At 37.2% G+C, this 16,081-nt stretch overlaps 1 protein-coding gene and 1 long non-coding RNA gene across 2 annotated transcripts in view; one reads left to right on the forward strand and one right to left on the reverse strand.

Moving 5' to 3' along the window:
- Window positions 1-16,081, reverse strand: part of LOC127872173 (rab3 GTPase-activating protein non-catalytic subunit-like) — a 39,979-nt gene that overhangs the window by 15,788 nt on the left and 8,110 nt on the right. The window contains exons 7-18 of the mRNA XM_052415506.1: window positions 14,570-14,659; window positions 14,097-14,236; window positions 12,603-12,727; window positions 12,087-12,286; window positions 11,157-11,239; window positions 10,806-10,870; window positions 7,255-7,365; window positions 6,636-6,651; window positions 4,722-4,852; window positions 3,931-4,183; window positions 2,471-2,568; window positions 177-273 (exon numbers count right to left, since the gene is read on the reverse strand). Of these exons, the coding sequence (XP_052271466.1) occupies window positions 177-273; window positions 2,471-2,568; window positions 3,931-4,183; window positions 4,722-4,852; window positions 6,636-6,651; window positions 7,255-7,365; window positions 10,806-10,870; window positions 11,157-11,239; window positions 12,087-12,286; window positions 12,603-12,727; window positions 14,097-14,236; window positions 14,570-14,659 (1,409 nt within the window). The remainder of the gene's footprint in view (window positions 1-176; window positions 274-2,470; window positions 2,569-3,930; window positions 4,184-4,721; window positions 4,853-6,635; window positions 6,652-7,254; window positions 7,366-10,805; window positions 10,871-11,156; window positions 11,240-12,086; window positions 12,287-12,602; window positions 12,728-14,096; window positions 14,237-14,569; window positions 14,660-16,081) is intronic.
- Window positions 9,731-10,679, forward strand: LOC127873889 (uncharacterized). Its single transcript, XR_008046424.1, has 2 exons — window positions 9,731-9,895; window positions 10,045-10,679. It is a non-coding gene; the product is annotated as an uncharacterized LOC127873889 (long non-coding RNA).

The raw sequence follows: 16,081 nt of genomic DNA on the forward strand, positions 1-16,081 counted from the left end.
ATTAAAGTATTAAATCCATGCCCTTATGATGAGATTTTTGTCTGCTGAAATAAGTTTTCCCATTATCAACACTTCAATATTTTTTTACTGAAAGAAATTTAATTGTAATGTGGTCTAATACTGTAAGGCCAATTGGTGTACCTTGTCGATGCATCTTTTTATATTTTGGTACCTACCTAGACTAGAAACCATGAGTTTTAGCATGTAGAATAATCCAGGGACCTGGCTGGCAGTTCTTGTATTATCTTGCAACCAGGAGCACACAAGCAAACTCTGCAGCAATATGTAATATAACATTAATATATACAGGCTAGGATGAAACATGTTTTAGATAAAGTATTGTCAACTCAAATCATAAGTTTTTTAAATGAAGGTTCAAAATACTATTCACAGTAAATGAATATGCATGAGATATTTTGGATAGAAGCAGAGATATTTTTTAAAGAAACAAGCCAATTACCAACTGCTTATTCTTACTATACAGAAGTCTGAAGGACATTGCTGCCCTCACTATATTTCACGGAACACAGAAGAGTTTTGTTTCCCACCCATATTCAGAGCATTTAATCCAAGATGTGTGTACAGGTCCTTTTAACCCATTTGCCACTTAGATACACATGTTTACACATTTGTAGTCCCTCAGAAATTTAAATTTAATTTAAGATCTTTCTTACTGTACTCAAGTTTTAAAGGCTTCATTTCCAACCCTAAGGTACTGATGAGCAGCAAACAGCATGAAACCTGAACAGACTGCGAGTTACTCGCAGGCTGTTCTGGTTTTATGCTGTTTGCACATAGCCATTTTCACTTTGCTTCTGAGTGGGAAAGGGTTTAAACTGTTGATACACATAGAGCCTATTTCACATATGTGAAATTGAACTTTATTGCTTTTAGACCAACCTTACTTGGTGTACACAAGATTTCATCTATGAATGATGAAACAACTTTGCCAATGCACTATAAACAAGCAAATTCGTTGAATTGATATCCCCCGCCAATATGCTTTTGGATACTCATACCAAGTTTCAATGAAATCCGCCACAGCACTTCCAAGATATGGCTCTGGACACACAAAAAACAGTTTTTCAAGATACAAAGGGCCATAACTCTGTTATTATCAGATGGTGTTCAATGCCATTTGGCATGCATCATCTTATTATCCATATATATACTCATACCAAGTTTCAATGAAATCTGCACTTCCAAGATATGGCTCCAGACGGACGGAAGGACGGACGGACGGACGGACAGACAGACAGACAATGCCAAAACAATATCCCTCTTCCTATGGCGGGGGATAACAAATAGGACTAACGGTCACATGAACATAAATTATTATTATTATACCAAATTATAAGAACAATATTCACAATTTTTTCTCTATGACCTGGACATTAAAGCATGAAACATGGTTGTTTCTTGGGCGATACATTGTCCAGAAATAATTGTTATTTGTGCCAATTTTTTTCTAAATGCTATAAGGCAAGACACTATTGTTGGCAATATATTGAATATATACAAACTCCAAACGTCTACTGCAACCTTGACCTTTAAGTGAGCAACATAACTTTAAATGCATCAGGTAGGGACAAATTTGCACCAATTTGAATTTAAAATCCCAGCACACACAACAATGTTAAACACAACAATGTTAAAAGCTGGACACAAACATACTTTAACAATATACATGCAAGGAATATGCAAAGACTTAATGAGTCCACTGAGAACTTGACCTTGAAGTGAGTGACATGGTTTGCATGTGACATGTTGCCTTGATATGATAATCCCATAGTGTACCAACATGTATTTTCATCATATACATAAAAGAAATATGCTAAAACTTCCAGTGTTCATGGTTACCTTGATCTTTGAGCTAGAAACTTAGTTTTTGAACGCAACTAATTGTCTTGATATGAGGGTCATAAGTGCCAATTTAATTCAAAATCCTTTTATTTATAGAAAAGTTATGAACCAGACACGAACATGTACTTTGAATATATATAAACATAGAAGAAATATGCAAAAACTTAACTGTTACCTTGATCTTGAAGTGACATGCTGTTTGCACACAACACATTGTCATAACATGCTGATTATTTGAGCAACTTTATTTTAAAATCCCATTGTTTAGTAGAAAGTTATTGGCCAGACACAAACATGTACCTTCACTACATACACATACCAAATTTATTTTTAAGTTCAAGCGTTCCCTGTGAACTTGTGATGCAAGTAACACAGTCTTTATATTATGATCATTTGTGCCAAATCATATATTAAAAAAAACACAAACAAAAACTCCTAAACACACGGACACAATAACACTGTATGCCCTTCCACCATTATCATGGAAAGGGATACAAATAAAATTATTGGTATTTGGGATTCAAGCATAGATATATTTGACTTAAAATAGTCATAATCTTATGAAACCCTCTTTATCATGTAAATTTCTTAAAATCAAGTCACTAACCGCCAAATCTTCTGTAGGCACCAGGCAGTTTCTAATGGCAGTGAACAGATCAGTGGCAGACGTCTGATACTTTAGACATGGCTCAAACATCAGCCGCCCTGAAACAGAATTCAAATGGAGATATTGACAAAACGAAGCAATAAGCAGAACACGTATATCTTTAATGTTGATTAATTTAAAGGACCATGGCAATGTGATTAACAAAGCGTCATAAAAAAATACATGACTCAATGTTCTCATATTTCAGCCTTTAGAGGCTGTTTGCAGTAAATTACTGTAATGCAAAAGAATGCATATTCTTTGCTATAAGTTCTGGGTTACTGTGAGGTTTATCTAGCCTTAAAATTGGTTTCAACCCAGCTGCTTTTAATTGACCCTTCTAAGGCAGTCACCCTTTCTTTGCATTGACCACTCCAAAGCTGTCACCCCCTCTTTTAATCTTTTCAATTGACTGTTCCAAGGCTGCCACCCCCTCTTTTCATTGACCGTTCCAATGCTGTCACCCCCTCTTTTAATTTACCGTTCCAAAGCTGTCACCCTTTCTTTTAATTGACTGTTCCAAAGCTGTCACCCCCTCTTTAATCTTTTTAATTGACTTTCCAAGGCTGTCATCTCTTCTTTTAATTCACCATTCCAAGGCTTTCAAACCCTCTTTTAGTTGACTTTTCCAAGGCCGTCACCCCCTCTTTTAATTGATCATTCCAAGGCTTTTAACCCCTCTTTTAATTGACTGTTCCATGGCCATCACCCACTCTTTTAATTCACTCTTCCAAGGCTGTCACCCTTTTTTTAATTGACCATTCCAAGGCTTTCACCCCCTCTTTTAATTGACCATTCCAAGGCTTTCATCCTCTCTTTTAATTGACCATTCCAAGGCTTTCACCCCCTCTTTTCATTGATCATTCCAAGGCTGTCTACATCTCTTTTATTGTTCCAAGGCTGTCACCCCTGCAGGCAGCTACATGCAGGTTGTTTTGATTACTTATTGTGTGTATATAACATGCTGCCATGTAAATCTATGCATTTTATGTTGAAATAAATCTATCTATCTATCTACCCCCTCTTTTATCATTCTAATGCTTAATGCTGTGTTGCTTGTTTTGACATAAAAGACACAAATGATTTTATACCTGATAATGTTTCTGGAGTTTTATTGTTTCCTATATCAACATTGCGAGATCCTTATACTTCACTTGAAACTATTTTCCTGTTTTTGATAAAATACATAAAGTGCAGAAATATTTAATTTTGCTAGTTACTGACGGTTCAAAACTGATCAGATACAAAATACATAGATTCATTGTTATTGTCTAAGGTTGTTTGTCCAAGTATATGAACAGATTGGAATATGCATCCATGCGCTAATGTTTACCACTGACATATACAATCGACATCCATAGTTGTTCACCTTAATCCTAAACTGTCAAATAGCCATTCCTTAATTAAAATCGTTGTATTACCTAATTGAAGCGTCTTTTCATCAGTCAAGTCTTTAGCCAGAGCCACAGTTCCAGGCCCAGATGTGGCACTCTCCCCTGCATGTGGGGTGCACGCAAAGCAGAACAGAAAGTCAGCCACATTGGTCACACCGTCTTCCTTAAATGTGACTCGAGCTCCACCCCGACTGGCCGCTGGGATGCCATGGTAACGAATGGCCTGGGCCATCATGTGCTCCACCTCACTGTCGCTCAGACCAAGAAGTGTGGACAGAGTCTGAAAACATTAGGTAAAATTTCCTCGCAAAAAGGTTGAAAAAAAGCTTTACCCCTTTACCTCTTAGAAACATATTTTCACGCATTTGTAGTCCCTTAATAAATTTAATTTAATATAAGACCTTTCTTACTAGATTCAAGTGTTTAAGGCTTAATTTCCAACCCTAAAGAAATGATTAACAGCAAACAGCATGAAACCCGAACAGCCTGCAAGTTACTCGTAGGCTGTTCTGGTTTTATGCTGTTTGCACAAAGCAATTTTCACTTTGCTTCTGAGTAAAAAAGGGTTAAGAGTGATAACCTTTTCTTTTCTCCAAGTTTTGACATGGAAACAGAGTTTTCAACCTTATCTGACCAAACTTGAAATTGGCAAATATATTTCAAGATAGAAATTCTTGCCATGTTTCATTAAGATTGATCAAAAGCTGATGGCCCACCCCACATACCACACAAACCCAGACATGGAATGATCACATAGGTAATTGTGAGCATTTTGTGATAAGTAAAAACCTCCCTGTGAGACTGGTGTGAGTACCCACTTGTGTGTGCTGCTCTACAGCCTGTGTGGTGGACTGAAGGGTAGACAACTCTATGTACGTCTGTATGAGTCGCTCCTGTAGCTGACAGTACTGCAGAAACAGGCGACGCTCAATGTCTCGATGATTTTCTCCTGTGAAGGCAAAAATCTTTGATAACACAATAGATATGGGCAGTGCTCTGTGAAAAAGGGGTTTAATGCATATGCATAAAGTGTTGCTCCAGATTAGCCTGTGCAGTTTGCTTTTATAATATTTTCTGTTAAAAGAAAGTCTCTTCTTAGCGAAAATCCAGCTTAGGCGGAAAGTGTCGTCCCTGATTAGCCTGTGCGGACTGCACACGGCTCATATATTATGATACAGGACATGTAATTATGAGTATTTTGGTGATATTATACAGAAATGACTTACATTCAATTTCTTTGGAGTTTATGTCATAGAGTGCTATCAAGTACCCACTGAGTTATTGGAAAGCAGAAAATAAATGTATAACAAGAGATGTGTTTGTAAGAAACACAATGCCCCCTATTGCGCGGCTTTGAAACAAAATTTCAGTATATCATTTGGCAGGTTTAGCAATTATTTCCCTTTTAAAGCTTATTACTTCCCTTGGATGTTACTTTTTGATTTTTGACCTTGAAGGATGACCCTTACCTTTCATCACTCAAAATACGCAGCTTCATGAGATACACATGCATGCCAAATATCAAGTTGCTATCTTCAATATTGCAAAAGTTATGGCCAATGTTAAAGTTTTCGGACGGACACACAGACAGACAGACAGACAAACGGACTGACAGTTCAACTGCAATATGCCACCCTACCGGGGGCATAAAAACTAACGTGCAGTTAAAGTGGTAAACATGAGATGTGTTTGTCAGAAACACAATGCCCCCTACTGCGCCACATTGAAATAAAATTTCTATTTATCATTTGGCAGGTGTAGAAATCATCTCCTTTTAAAGGTTATTACTTCCCTTGAATTTGTCCAATCCAACTGGGGGGGGGGGGGGGTTGGGGGGGTTGGGGTCTCACAGTCAATTATGACCATGTCAGACATCACTGACAACCAAGGCCTGCGGTTTAAAAGAGATCATAGACAGAGTTGATCATGTATCTATAGACATAAGTCCACAGGTATGTAATGAACATCAAAGAAATTATAATTACATAATTTAAAAAAAATAATTGAAAGATCAATCATTTGGGTTATAAATAATCAAAATAGTAAATCTGTACAGTAACTGTGAAAAGAACTTCAATTCTTGGTAAGGAAATATATAATATGAGATTTATAATTATATAAATTACTTCCCTGGAAAATAATTGTCTGTAACAAATCTCTATTTTTAGTAGCAAATAATTAAAAGCCACTACCGTGACTGTAGATTCACCACTCAAAATGTGCAGCTTCATGAGATACACATGCATGCCAAATATATAAAGTGGCTATGTTCAATATTGAATAATTTTCTCCCTTTTTAAAGCTTATTACTTCCCTTAAATCTGTATTTTTTACCATCGATCGTAAAGGATGCCCTTGACCTTGATCTTTTACCACAATGTGTTTGTCAGAAACACAATGCTGCCTACTGCGCCGCTTTGATATATTTAACAAAACTATATACGTAGGCAGGTCAGATAACTATGTCCATTTAAAGCTTATTACTTCCCTTGAATTTGTTTTTTTGACCCTAGACCTTGAAGAATAATGTTCACCTTGAAATTTTACCACTAAAAATGTGCAGCTCCATGAGATACACATGCATGCCAAATATCAAGGTGCTATCTTCAACATTTATAAAGTTATGGCCAATGTTAAAAGTTTTTTCGGACGGACAGACAGACTGACATACTGACGGACGGACAGTTCAACTGCTATATGCCACCCTAACGGGGGCATAAAAAGCAGCTCACCTATATTTTTGAGTCTCTGAACACAGTAAAATGTGGTAAAAAAGCAACTCACCTATATTTTTGAGTCTCTAAACACAGTAAAATGTGGTAAACAAGGGACAAAATTGTCACAAAACCAGGTTTTCATTGTGAAAAAAAAATCTGATAAAGGGAGAAAACTCAAACTGAACTTTTGAAATGAACAAACAAAATTAACCCCCTTTGTAAGTTTTTTTTTTTTAAATCTATTTTTAGTCGTGGCGACCTTGACATTGGAGATATTGACGTGATTCTTTCGTGCGACACACCGTCCCATGATGGTGAACAAATGTGCCAAATGATTTTAAAATCTCACAATGAATGACATAGTTATGGCCAGGACAAGCTAATTTATGGCCATTTTTGACCTTTGAACTCAAAGTGTGACCTTGACCTTGGAGATATCGACGTAATTATTTCGCGCGACACACCGTCCAATGATGGTGAACAAATGTGCCAAATGATTTTAAAATCTGACAATGAACGACATAGTTATGGCCCGGACAAGCTTGTTCCGCCAGCCCGCCAGCCAGCCCGCCAGCCAGCCAGCCAGCCCGCCCGCATTCGCCAATATAATAACCAGTTTTTTCCTTCGGAAAACCTGGTTAAAAAGCAACTTGCCTATATTTTTGAGTCTCTGAACAATTGCTGCTAGAATGCCCAACATGAACTTGGCACTCAGATATGGTGTGGAAAGAATCTTGTCGACACCCTGTGGAAATTAACAATAATTCCTCAAATGTAAATCATTTACATGCTACTCACTGCAATACGATAGCAAGTGGTTAATAACAAATAACAAGAGCACCGCCTTGCGGGTGCAGACCGCTCATCTATTTTCTTTTTAAAGGTGAAGGGACTCTCATTTTCAATCACAAAGGAGGGAGGGGTGGAGTGAAGAGGGGTGTATAGTGTGGGGGTGTGGACATTTATTACATTATTTTCCAAAAATGCGAAAAAAATGCGGAAAAAATTAAAAATCGGGGGGGGGGGGGGGGGGGGTGGGGGGGATTCTTGGGTGCGATGGTTGGACGGTATTTTAATCATAAAATAATAACATTAGGGGGGGGGGGATTCGGATGGGGGGAGGGGGGGGGGATGGGGGGGTAGGAGGGGAGGGCACGGGGATGGTTTGGGTGGAGTCTATTGTGGTATGTCAGGTAAGAGTAGTTTTGTCAAAGTATCAATCAAATCAAATCATAAATAAAGAAGTTATGGCAATTTTAGCAAAATTTAATAATTTGACCTTGAGAGTCAAGGTCATTCAAAGGTCAAGGTAAAATTCAACTTGCCAGGTACAGTAACCTCATGATAGCATGAAAGTATTTGAAGTTTGAAAGCAATCGCCTTGATAGTTAAGAAGTAAAGTGGATCGAAACACAAAATTTAACCATATATTCAAAGTTACTAAGTCAAAAAAGGGCCATAATTACGTAAAAATGACAACCAGAGTTATGCAACTTGTCCTTTTACTGTACCCTTATGATAGTTTGCGAGTGTTCCAAGTATGAAAGCAATATCTATGATACTTTAGGGGTAAAGTGGACCAAAACACAAAACTTAACCAAATTTTCAATTTTCTAAGTATGAAGGGCCCATAATTCCGTCCAAATGCCAGTCAGAGTTACATAACTTTGCCTGCACAGTCCCCTTATGATAGTTAATAAGTGTTGCAAGTATGAAAGCAATAGCTTTGATACTGTAGGAATAAAGTGAACCTAAACACAAAACTTAACCAAATTTTCAATTTTCTAAGTATAAAAAGGGCCCATAATTCTGTCAAAATGCCAATCAGAGTTACATTACTTTGCCTGCACAGTCCCCTTATGATAGTTAGTAAGTGTTGCAAGTATGAAAGCAATAGCTTTGATACTTACGGAATAAAATGGACCTAAACACAAAACTTAACCAAAATTTTCAATATTCTAAGTATAAAAAGGGCACATAATTCTGTAAAAATGCACACCAGAGTTATCTAACTTTGCCTTCTCAGTCCCCTCATGATAGTAAGTAAGTGTACCAAGTTTGAATGCAATAGCATTGATACTTTCTGAGAAAAATGGACCTAAACACAAAACTTAACCAAAATTTTCAATATTCTAAGTATAAAAAGGGCACATAATTCTGTCAAAATGCACGCCAGAGTTATCTAACTTTGCCTGCCCAGTCCTCTCATGATAGTTAGTAAGTGTACCAAGTTTGAATGCAATAGCATTGATACTTTCTGAGAAAAGTGGACCTAAACGCAAAACTTAACCGGACGCAGACGCCGACTCCGACGCAGACGCCAACGCCAAGGTGATGACAATAGCTCATAATTTTTTTTCAAAAGATAGATGAGCTAAATAAGAATGTGGTAATATTTAAGATTTTTAATGAAGGAAAATAAATTTTAATCTTGAAAGAATATCTTTGACTGTGGTCACTCGAGTTTGAACATAAACAAAACAACACAATGAAGTTAAAAAATAACCCAAAATCGTGTGTGTCAGCATAGAAGCATTTGTCAACAAAGCACAGATACAAGAGTTCCGCGGTCGGAGATGACCGCATTGAAGCCGGATTTTTGATTTAAATGACAGGAAAGTACCTTTCGTGTTTTTGTCAATGCAATACTTAAATTACTGAAATATTGTTCAAAGGTCAAAATGACCAGTGGTCATCTAAGTGTGCTTGCAAACCTTTACGTCAAGTTTGAGATTCTAGGTCCAAGCATACCAAAGTTATAACAATTTTAACATTTTAACATTGAAGGTCACAGTGACCTTGACCTTCAAATGAATGACATTGAAATGAGCAGTGGTGATCTTCTAGTACTGGCCAACCTTTATGTCAAGTTTGAAGACTCTAGGTACAAGCATACCAAAGTTATAACATGGAATAAGAACTTTAACATTTTTACCTACCAAAGTTATAAGAACTTTAACATTTTTACATTCAAGGTCACAGTGACCTTGACCTTAGAATGAATGACCTTGAAATGACCAGTGGTCATCTAAGTGTGCTTGCAAACCTTCATGTCAAGTTTGAAGACTCTATGTCCAAGCATACCAAAGTTATAACAATTTTAACATTTTAACATTTAAGGTCACAGTGACCTTGACCTTCAAATGAATGACATTGAAATGACCAGTGGTCATCTTCTAGTACTGGCCAATCTTTATTTCAAGTTTGAAGACTCTAGGTACAAGCATACCAAAGTTATAACATGAAATAAGAACTTTAACATTTTTACATTCAAGGTCACCACAGACAGCTTTGACCTTCAAATGAATGACCTTGAAATGTCCAGTGGTTACTTACTAGTTCTGGCCAACCTTCATGTCAAGTTTCAAGACTCTAGGTCCAAGCATACCAAAGTTATAACAACTTTAACATTTTTACATTCAAGGTCACAGTGACCTTGACCTTCAAATGAATGACCTTGAAATGTCCAGTGGTTACTTACTAGTTCTGGCCAACCTTCATGTCAAGTTTCAAGACTCTAGGTCCAAGCATACCAAAGTTATAACAACTTTAACATTTTTATATTGAAGGTCACAGTGACCTTCACCTTCAAATGAATGACCTTGAAATGACCAGTGGTCATCTGTTAATCCTGGCCAACCTTCATGTCAAGTTTGAAGACTCTAGGTCCAAGCATACCAAAGTTATACCATGAAATAAGAACTTTAACATTTTTACATTCAAGGTCACAGTGACCTTGACCTTCAAATGAATGACCTTGAAATGACCAGTGGTTACTAACTAGTTATGGCCAACCTTCATGTCAAGTTTCAAGACTCTAGGTCCAAGCATACCAAAGTTATAACAACTTTAACATTTTTTATATTGAAGGTCACAGTGACCTTGACCTTCAAATGAATGACCTTGAAATGACCAGTGGTCATCTGTTAATCCTGGCCAACCTTCATGTCAAGTTTGAAGACTCTAGGTCCAAGCATACCAAAGTTATACCATGAAATAAGAACTTTAACATTTTCGAGCACGCCGCCACCCCGCCCGCCCGACAACATCAATCTATAAGCCGAGATTTTTTCGAAAAAAATCCGGCTAAAAATATGTAAGAAAACAACCAACTTAAATTGTTGTTTTGATAGATAAGGTATTCTATATTAATTTTAATTCAAGTAAAACCGTTTTAACATGTACCTGTTGGGCTATACTGCATATCTTAATATTCAGCAACAAATCCTGAACTTGGGCAGCCAGTGATTCTGAATAAGAATAATGGGAATATATAAACACTTTACCACTTAGATACGTATTTAACCCTTTACCACTTAGATACCTATTTAATCCTTCATATCTTAGATACATATTTAAAGGACAAAACTCAGATAATTGTTACAACAAACATAAAGACTGCCAGAAAAATCTAAATGCCCCTGCCCCACCCCCCTACCTTACATCTAAAGATTGAAAGTGGAGTCATAAAAACTTGTTAATTAATGTGTATTTAGACAATTTTAAAAAGTTTCAGTATTGAAAACGATAACTCACCTGATTCCTCTTTGTTTTCTCTAAGTATTTCCTTCAATCTTTTAAGAAGATGCATGTCTCTTACTCTTTTGTTGTTTTTGTCACTGAAATATGTGTAGGTATAAGAACATTCAAATATGTTCATCAGCATAAAATTACATTTGAATACATAATTAAAATGTTTATGGGCCTATTTTTCATTTTTTTAAGTTCGTATTTTAAAGAAAACAAAATCAAAAGCTTTGTCACAACCAAACTGTGTCAGTTATGTTCGATTGCAAAAAACTCGGGAAAATGTTTCTCAATCTACATTTCATGGCGCGGACACATTTTTCGTTTCAATTTTATCGTTTTAGAAATGCGGCAATAGTTCGATCCACAAACCGATAACATTTCATGTAACCATGGCAACCAACAGAGTTACTCCATATACCTACTCAATACAAGGGTATAATTATTGGTATGAGTTAAAATACACAGAAAAAATGAATGGAAAACAATAGAAACTTAAGACAAATAAGTTCAAATACAACATCTTACATACATTATACTGACAAGATTCCATAAAATATTAATTTTAATAATGAGGGATCAGAGAAATTAATATTTCTTTGATAAGAAATTATAAAAAAATCAACACTTTATTGAAACCAATGATTGTATAAATATGTTATGCATGTTTACCTTCACTCGTGTGAAACAGAAAAATCCAAGAGTGATAATTTTCACTGGTATATAATAGGTTAACAATTATCTTTCACCAATAAATCCCTACACATATCCAAAGAACATGAACTAATTACCTCTATTGTTCCATTCTTCACAAAGTTTAACCCATAATCATTTTTAATAGTGGTGAATAGCAAATACAAGTTCCCCATGTCCGCATACACGGTTCACAAGTCTAAGCAAAAAAGATAATCAAATAATTGTTTCCCAGATCTGTCGTACCTGAGTGCCAGATGGAAGGGAACCTGGACAGTCTTCAGAGTACCTGCAGGGTCGAGAAGGGCCACCTGGAAGGCCTTGATGCGGACCCCTTTACTGGTGACATTGTTAAGACCGAGTATGCCGTGAGATATGGACACCAGCTGGCAGTGCTTGCTCACGTTGAATGCTGCCACACGAGGGCCATTACCAGCAAGCCATATCTGTAAGCATTATCATCAATAGTTAGTACTAACGTTGAATGCTGCCACACGAGGGCCATTACCAGCAAGCCATATCTGTAAGCATTATGATCAATAGTTAGTACTAAGGGCTACGTAGAAGTGGCAATAAACAGTTATTAAACAAAAGAAGCTGAAATTTACATCTAAAACAAAGCTTTATCCAAAAGTTAAGCTCTTTAACAGCATGTTTAGTTCATTTAAAAAAGACTATGCACATTAACTCACATTACATACCGGCAATAGCCATGCATCACTAATTCCATAAATTGGGAGTGTATAGCCCAACTGTCCATACCTCCAGAATGCCCCTCCTGGATGCATATATAACCAGGAACTGTGCACTGCGACACTGCCTGACATGAGAGTGGGACTCTTCCTCCTCCTTGACCTCGACCCAGCCCACAGTGGCGTCACGGTAACCTACAGAGTATTAACCCTTTACCACTTAGATACATATTTAACCCTTTACCACTTAGATATGTATTTAACTCTTAACCACTTAGATATGTATTTATCCCTTTACCACTTAGATACGTATTTAACCCTTTACCACTTAGATACATGTTTAATATAGCATGGACTTGGTTATGCAAAAATGTGTCACTTTTATTTTTAATTAATTAATTACTAAGTGCAAATTTAAATCTCAACATACTAAAAAACATGAACCCAGAATTTCATTCAATAATTGGAAATATTGTGTAAGGTTGCATATGTCATCAAATTTTTTTATTATTTGTGTCTCATAGTTAACTAAGGTGAGACCAACTTTGGGAAGTGTTTTAATCTACATTCTTTCTCTATTGATTCAAACCAACTTTGAGACACAAACATGAGTTTGAGTTAAGCTTTATACATGTATTTTAAATTTGTAATACTCCTGAACCAAGACAACAACAAGTTTGCCGTGGCATGATGGATAAAGTGTCCGCCTAGCGACGGGGAGGTCACAGGTTTGATCCCCACTCGAGGAGCGTTCCCTAGATCTTCCCCAAAGACACCGAGTACTGGTTATAAGCCCAGGAAACGGACTTGAGAGCGTTTCTATAAGCCTGAGGCTTTTGATGCAATTGAGCTAAAATAAATAAATTTAAAACCAAGACAACGACATTCAAGAGTTAAATCTTAAGAATTAATCTTCTACACTGGGTATTAAACCAATAACAATAAATTCTCAAAAGTTATAAACAATATGATTGGTCAATAGTTGAGACATATTGAGAGACCAAGAGCATTTGCTTAACTGGTTCCCCATTGAATATAACCGTTGACTCCGTTGACTATAATATACAGGTACAGGTACAGGCTAATGTATCGGCGATTTTAATTGGATAATGCGAAGACCAATCGGAGCGTGGTTTATAACTATTTTTATGGGAAACAGCACGTGCAGACATAAACATTGTAACGTCACATTTTTTTATACAAAGATTCATATGCTCACAAATCAAGAATTTCCACTTTAAAGTAACGCGAGGATATTATGTATCATGTAGTATTTGAGTTGCATGTGTATTGTGAATCTTATTTGCCTAGAACGATCTTTTATTCTTACCTATCAGCTGTCAAAAAGTTCGGGAAAATACACCGGAAATGGTACACGGATTACTTCCCCTGAACCTCGAATAATCTCACGATATGTTTCTAAAAATAACCAGTCAAATTTTTGACCGGTAAAATTAGCCTGTACCGATCCCTATATAGAGTATGCGATAGATAAGGAGAGGTAACCAATCAAGGCCATTTGCATTAGTAAGGCAAGAATATTCCTTGTAGTAATGGTCCATACCTTTCCACATCCTTATGGCTATTCCCTGAGCGATGTCAATGAGTATGACCCTGCCAAAGCTGTCTGTGGTGACAGCGTATGTGTTGTTAGGTGACAGGCTGACACAGAGACCCTCGCGGCGCTGGTCCGGTAAACCAAATCTGAAAGGGCAGAGGAGGTAAAGTCAGATGTCCACATACATGTGTAAATGGTAAACATCCTTGCACATATCCCGAACATCACTAGAACAAGAGGTACTCATTTACAAACTTTTTGCACTATTTCTGCAAATGATGTAGAGTTTTGTGGATATAATGTTAAATATTTTTAAAACTAAGGCTAATTTTTTGTTTAATAATTTCATCAACAATGCCAATCATGGTTAAACATGTTTAAAATCATCAACATTAAAACTGTTTAACACGATTACATATTGCAAACAAAAACAAAATTAAAATCCTTTTATACCATCTGATTTATTAGAAGAATATTACCTCAGTGGTAAAGGTGTAGCTGGTTCTATTTTTGGTTGTTTTTCACCGCTAGTCTCTGACTTGCCTTTTGACCCAAAACTCAACCATCCACTACAAGAGTGCACACATTTGATTTCAGTAATACTATTTGTGCATGGTTTTAAATTAGTATGAGTGAAATGCTATGCTGATCCCTTTGAGTTATTGACAAGGTTAAGTTGGTTATACATGACCAATTTTAAAACCAAGTATGCATGGATATAAAATAAATAAATGAACATCTGTTAATTTCTGTTATAAAATCTCTTAAGCCATGTAAAACATGTAAACAGCTAAAATTGAATGTCCTAACACTTGTTTTCATTAATAACCTAATATAACAAAGACCATCAATCAAGCCTACCTTGCAGCAGACATGAAAGCTGACTTCAGTTTACTGGCTACAAGCCTACCTTGCAGCAGACATGATAGCTGACTTCAGTCTACTGGCTACAAGCCTACCTTGCAGCAGACATGATAGCTGACTTCAGTTTACTGGCTACAAGCCTACCTTGCAGCAGACATGATAGCTGACTTCAGTTTACTGGCTACAAGCCTACCTTGCAGCAGACATGATAGCTGACTTCAGTCTACTGGCTACAAGCCTACCTTGCAGCAGACATGATAGCTGACTTCAGTCTACTGGCTACAAGCCTACCTTGCAGCAGACATGATAGCTGACTTCAGTTTACTGGCTACAAGCCTACCTTGCAGCAGACATGATAGCTGACTTCAGTTTACTGGCTACAAGCCTACCTTGCAGCAGACATGTTAGCTGACTTCAGTTTACTGGCTACAAGCCTACCTTGCAGCAGACATGATAGCTGACTACAGTTTACTGGCTACAAGCCTACCTTGCAGCAGACATGATAGCTGACTTCAGTTTACTGGCTACAGCAAGCCTACCTTGCAGCAGACATGATAGCTGACTTCAGTTTACTGGCTACAAGCCTACCTTGCAGCAGACATGATAGCTGACTTCAGTTTACTGGCTACAAGCCTACCTTGCAGCAGACATGATAGCTGACTTCAGTTTACTGGCTACAAGCCTACCTTGCAGCAGACATGATAGCTGACTTCAGTTTACTGGCTACAAGCCTACCTTGCAGCAGACATGATAGCTGACTTCAGTTTACTGGCTACAAGCCTACCTTGCAGCAGACATGATAGCTGACTTCAGTTTACTGGCTACAAGCCTACCTTGCAGCAGACATGATAGCTGACTTCAGTTTACTGGCTACAAGCCTACCTTGCAGCAGACATGATAGCTGACTTCAGTTTACTGGCTACAAGCCTACCTTGCAGCAGACATGATAGCTGACTTCAGTTTACTGGCTACAAGCCTACCTTGCAGCAGACATGATAGCTGACTTCAGTTTACTGGCTACAGCAAGCCTACCTTGCAGCAGACATGATAGCTGACTTCAGTTTACTGGCTACAAGCCTACCTTGCAACAGACATGATAGCTGACTTCAGTTTACTGGCTACAAGCC

The sequence above is a fragment of the Dreissena polymorpha genome, chromosome 3 (assembly GCF_020536995.1).
Source record: "Dreissena polymorpha isolate Duluth1 chromosome 3, UMN_Dpol_1.0, whole genome shotgun sequence".
NCBI classification, from domain to species: Eukaryota; Metazoa; Mollusca; class Bivalvia; order Myida; family Dreissenidae; genus Dreissena; species Dreissena polymorpha.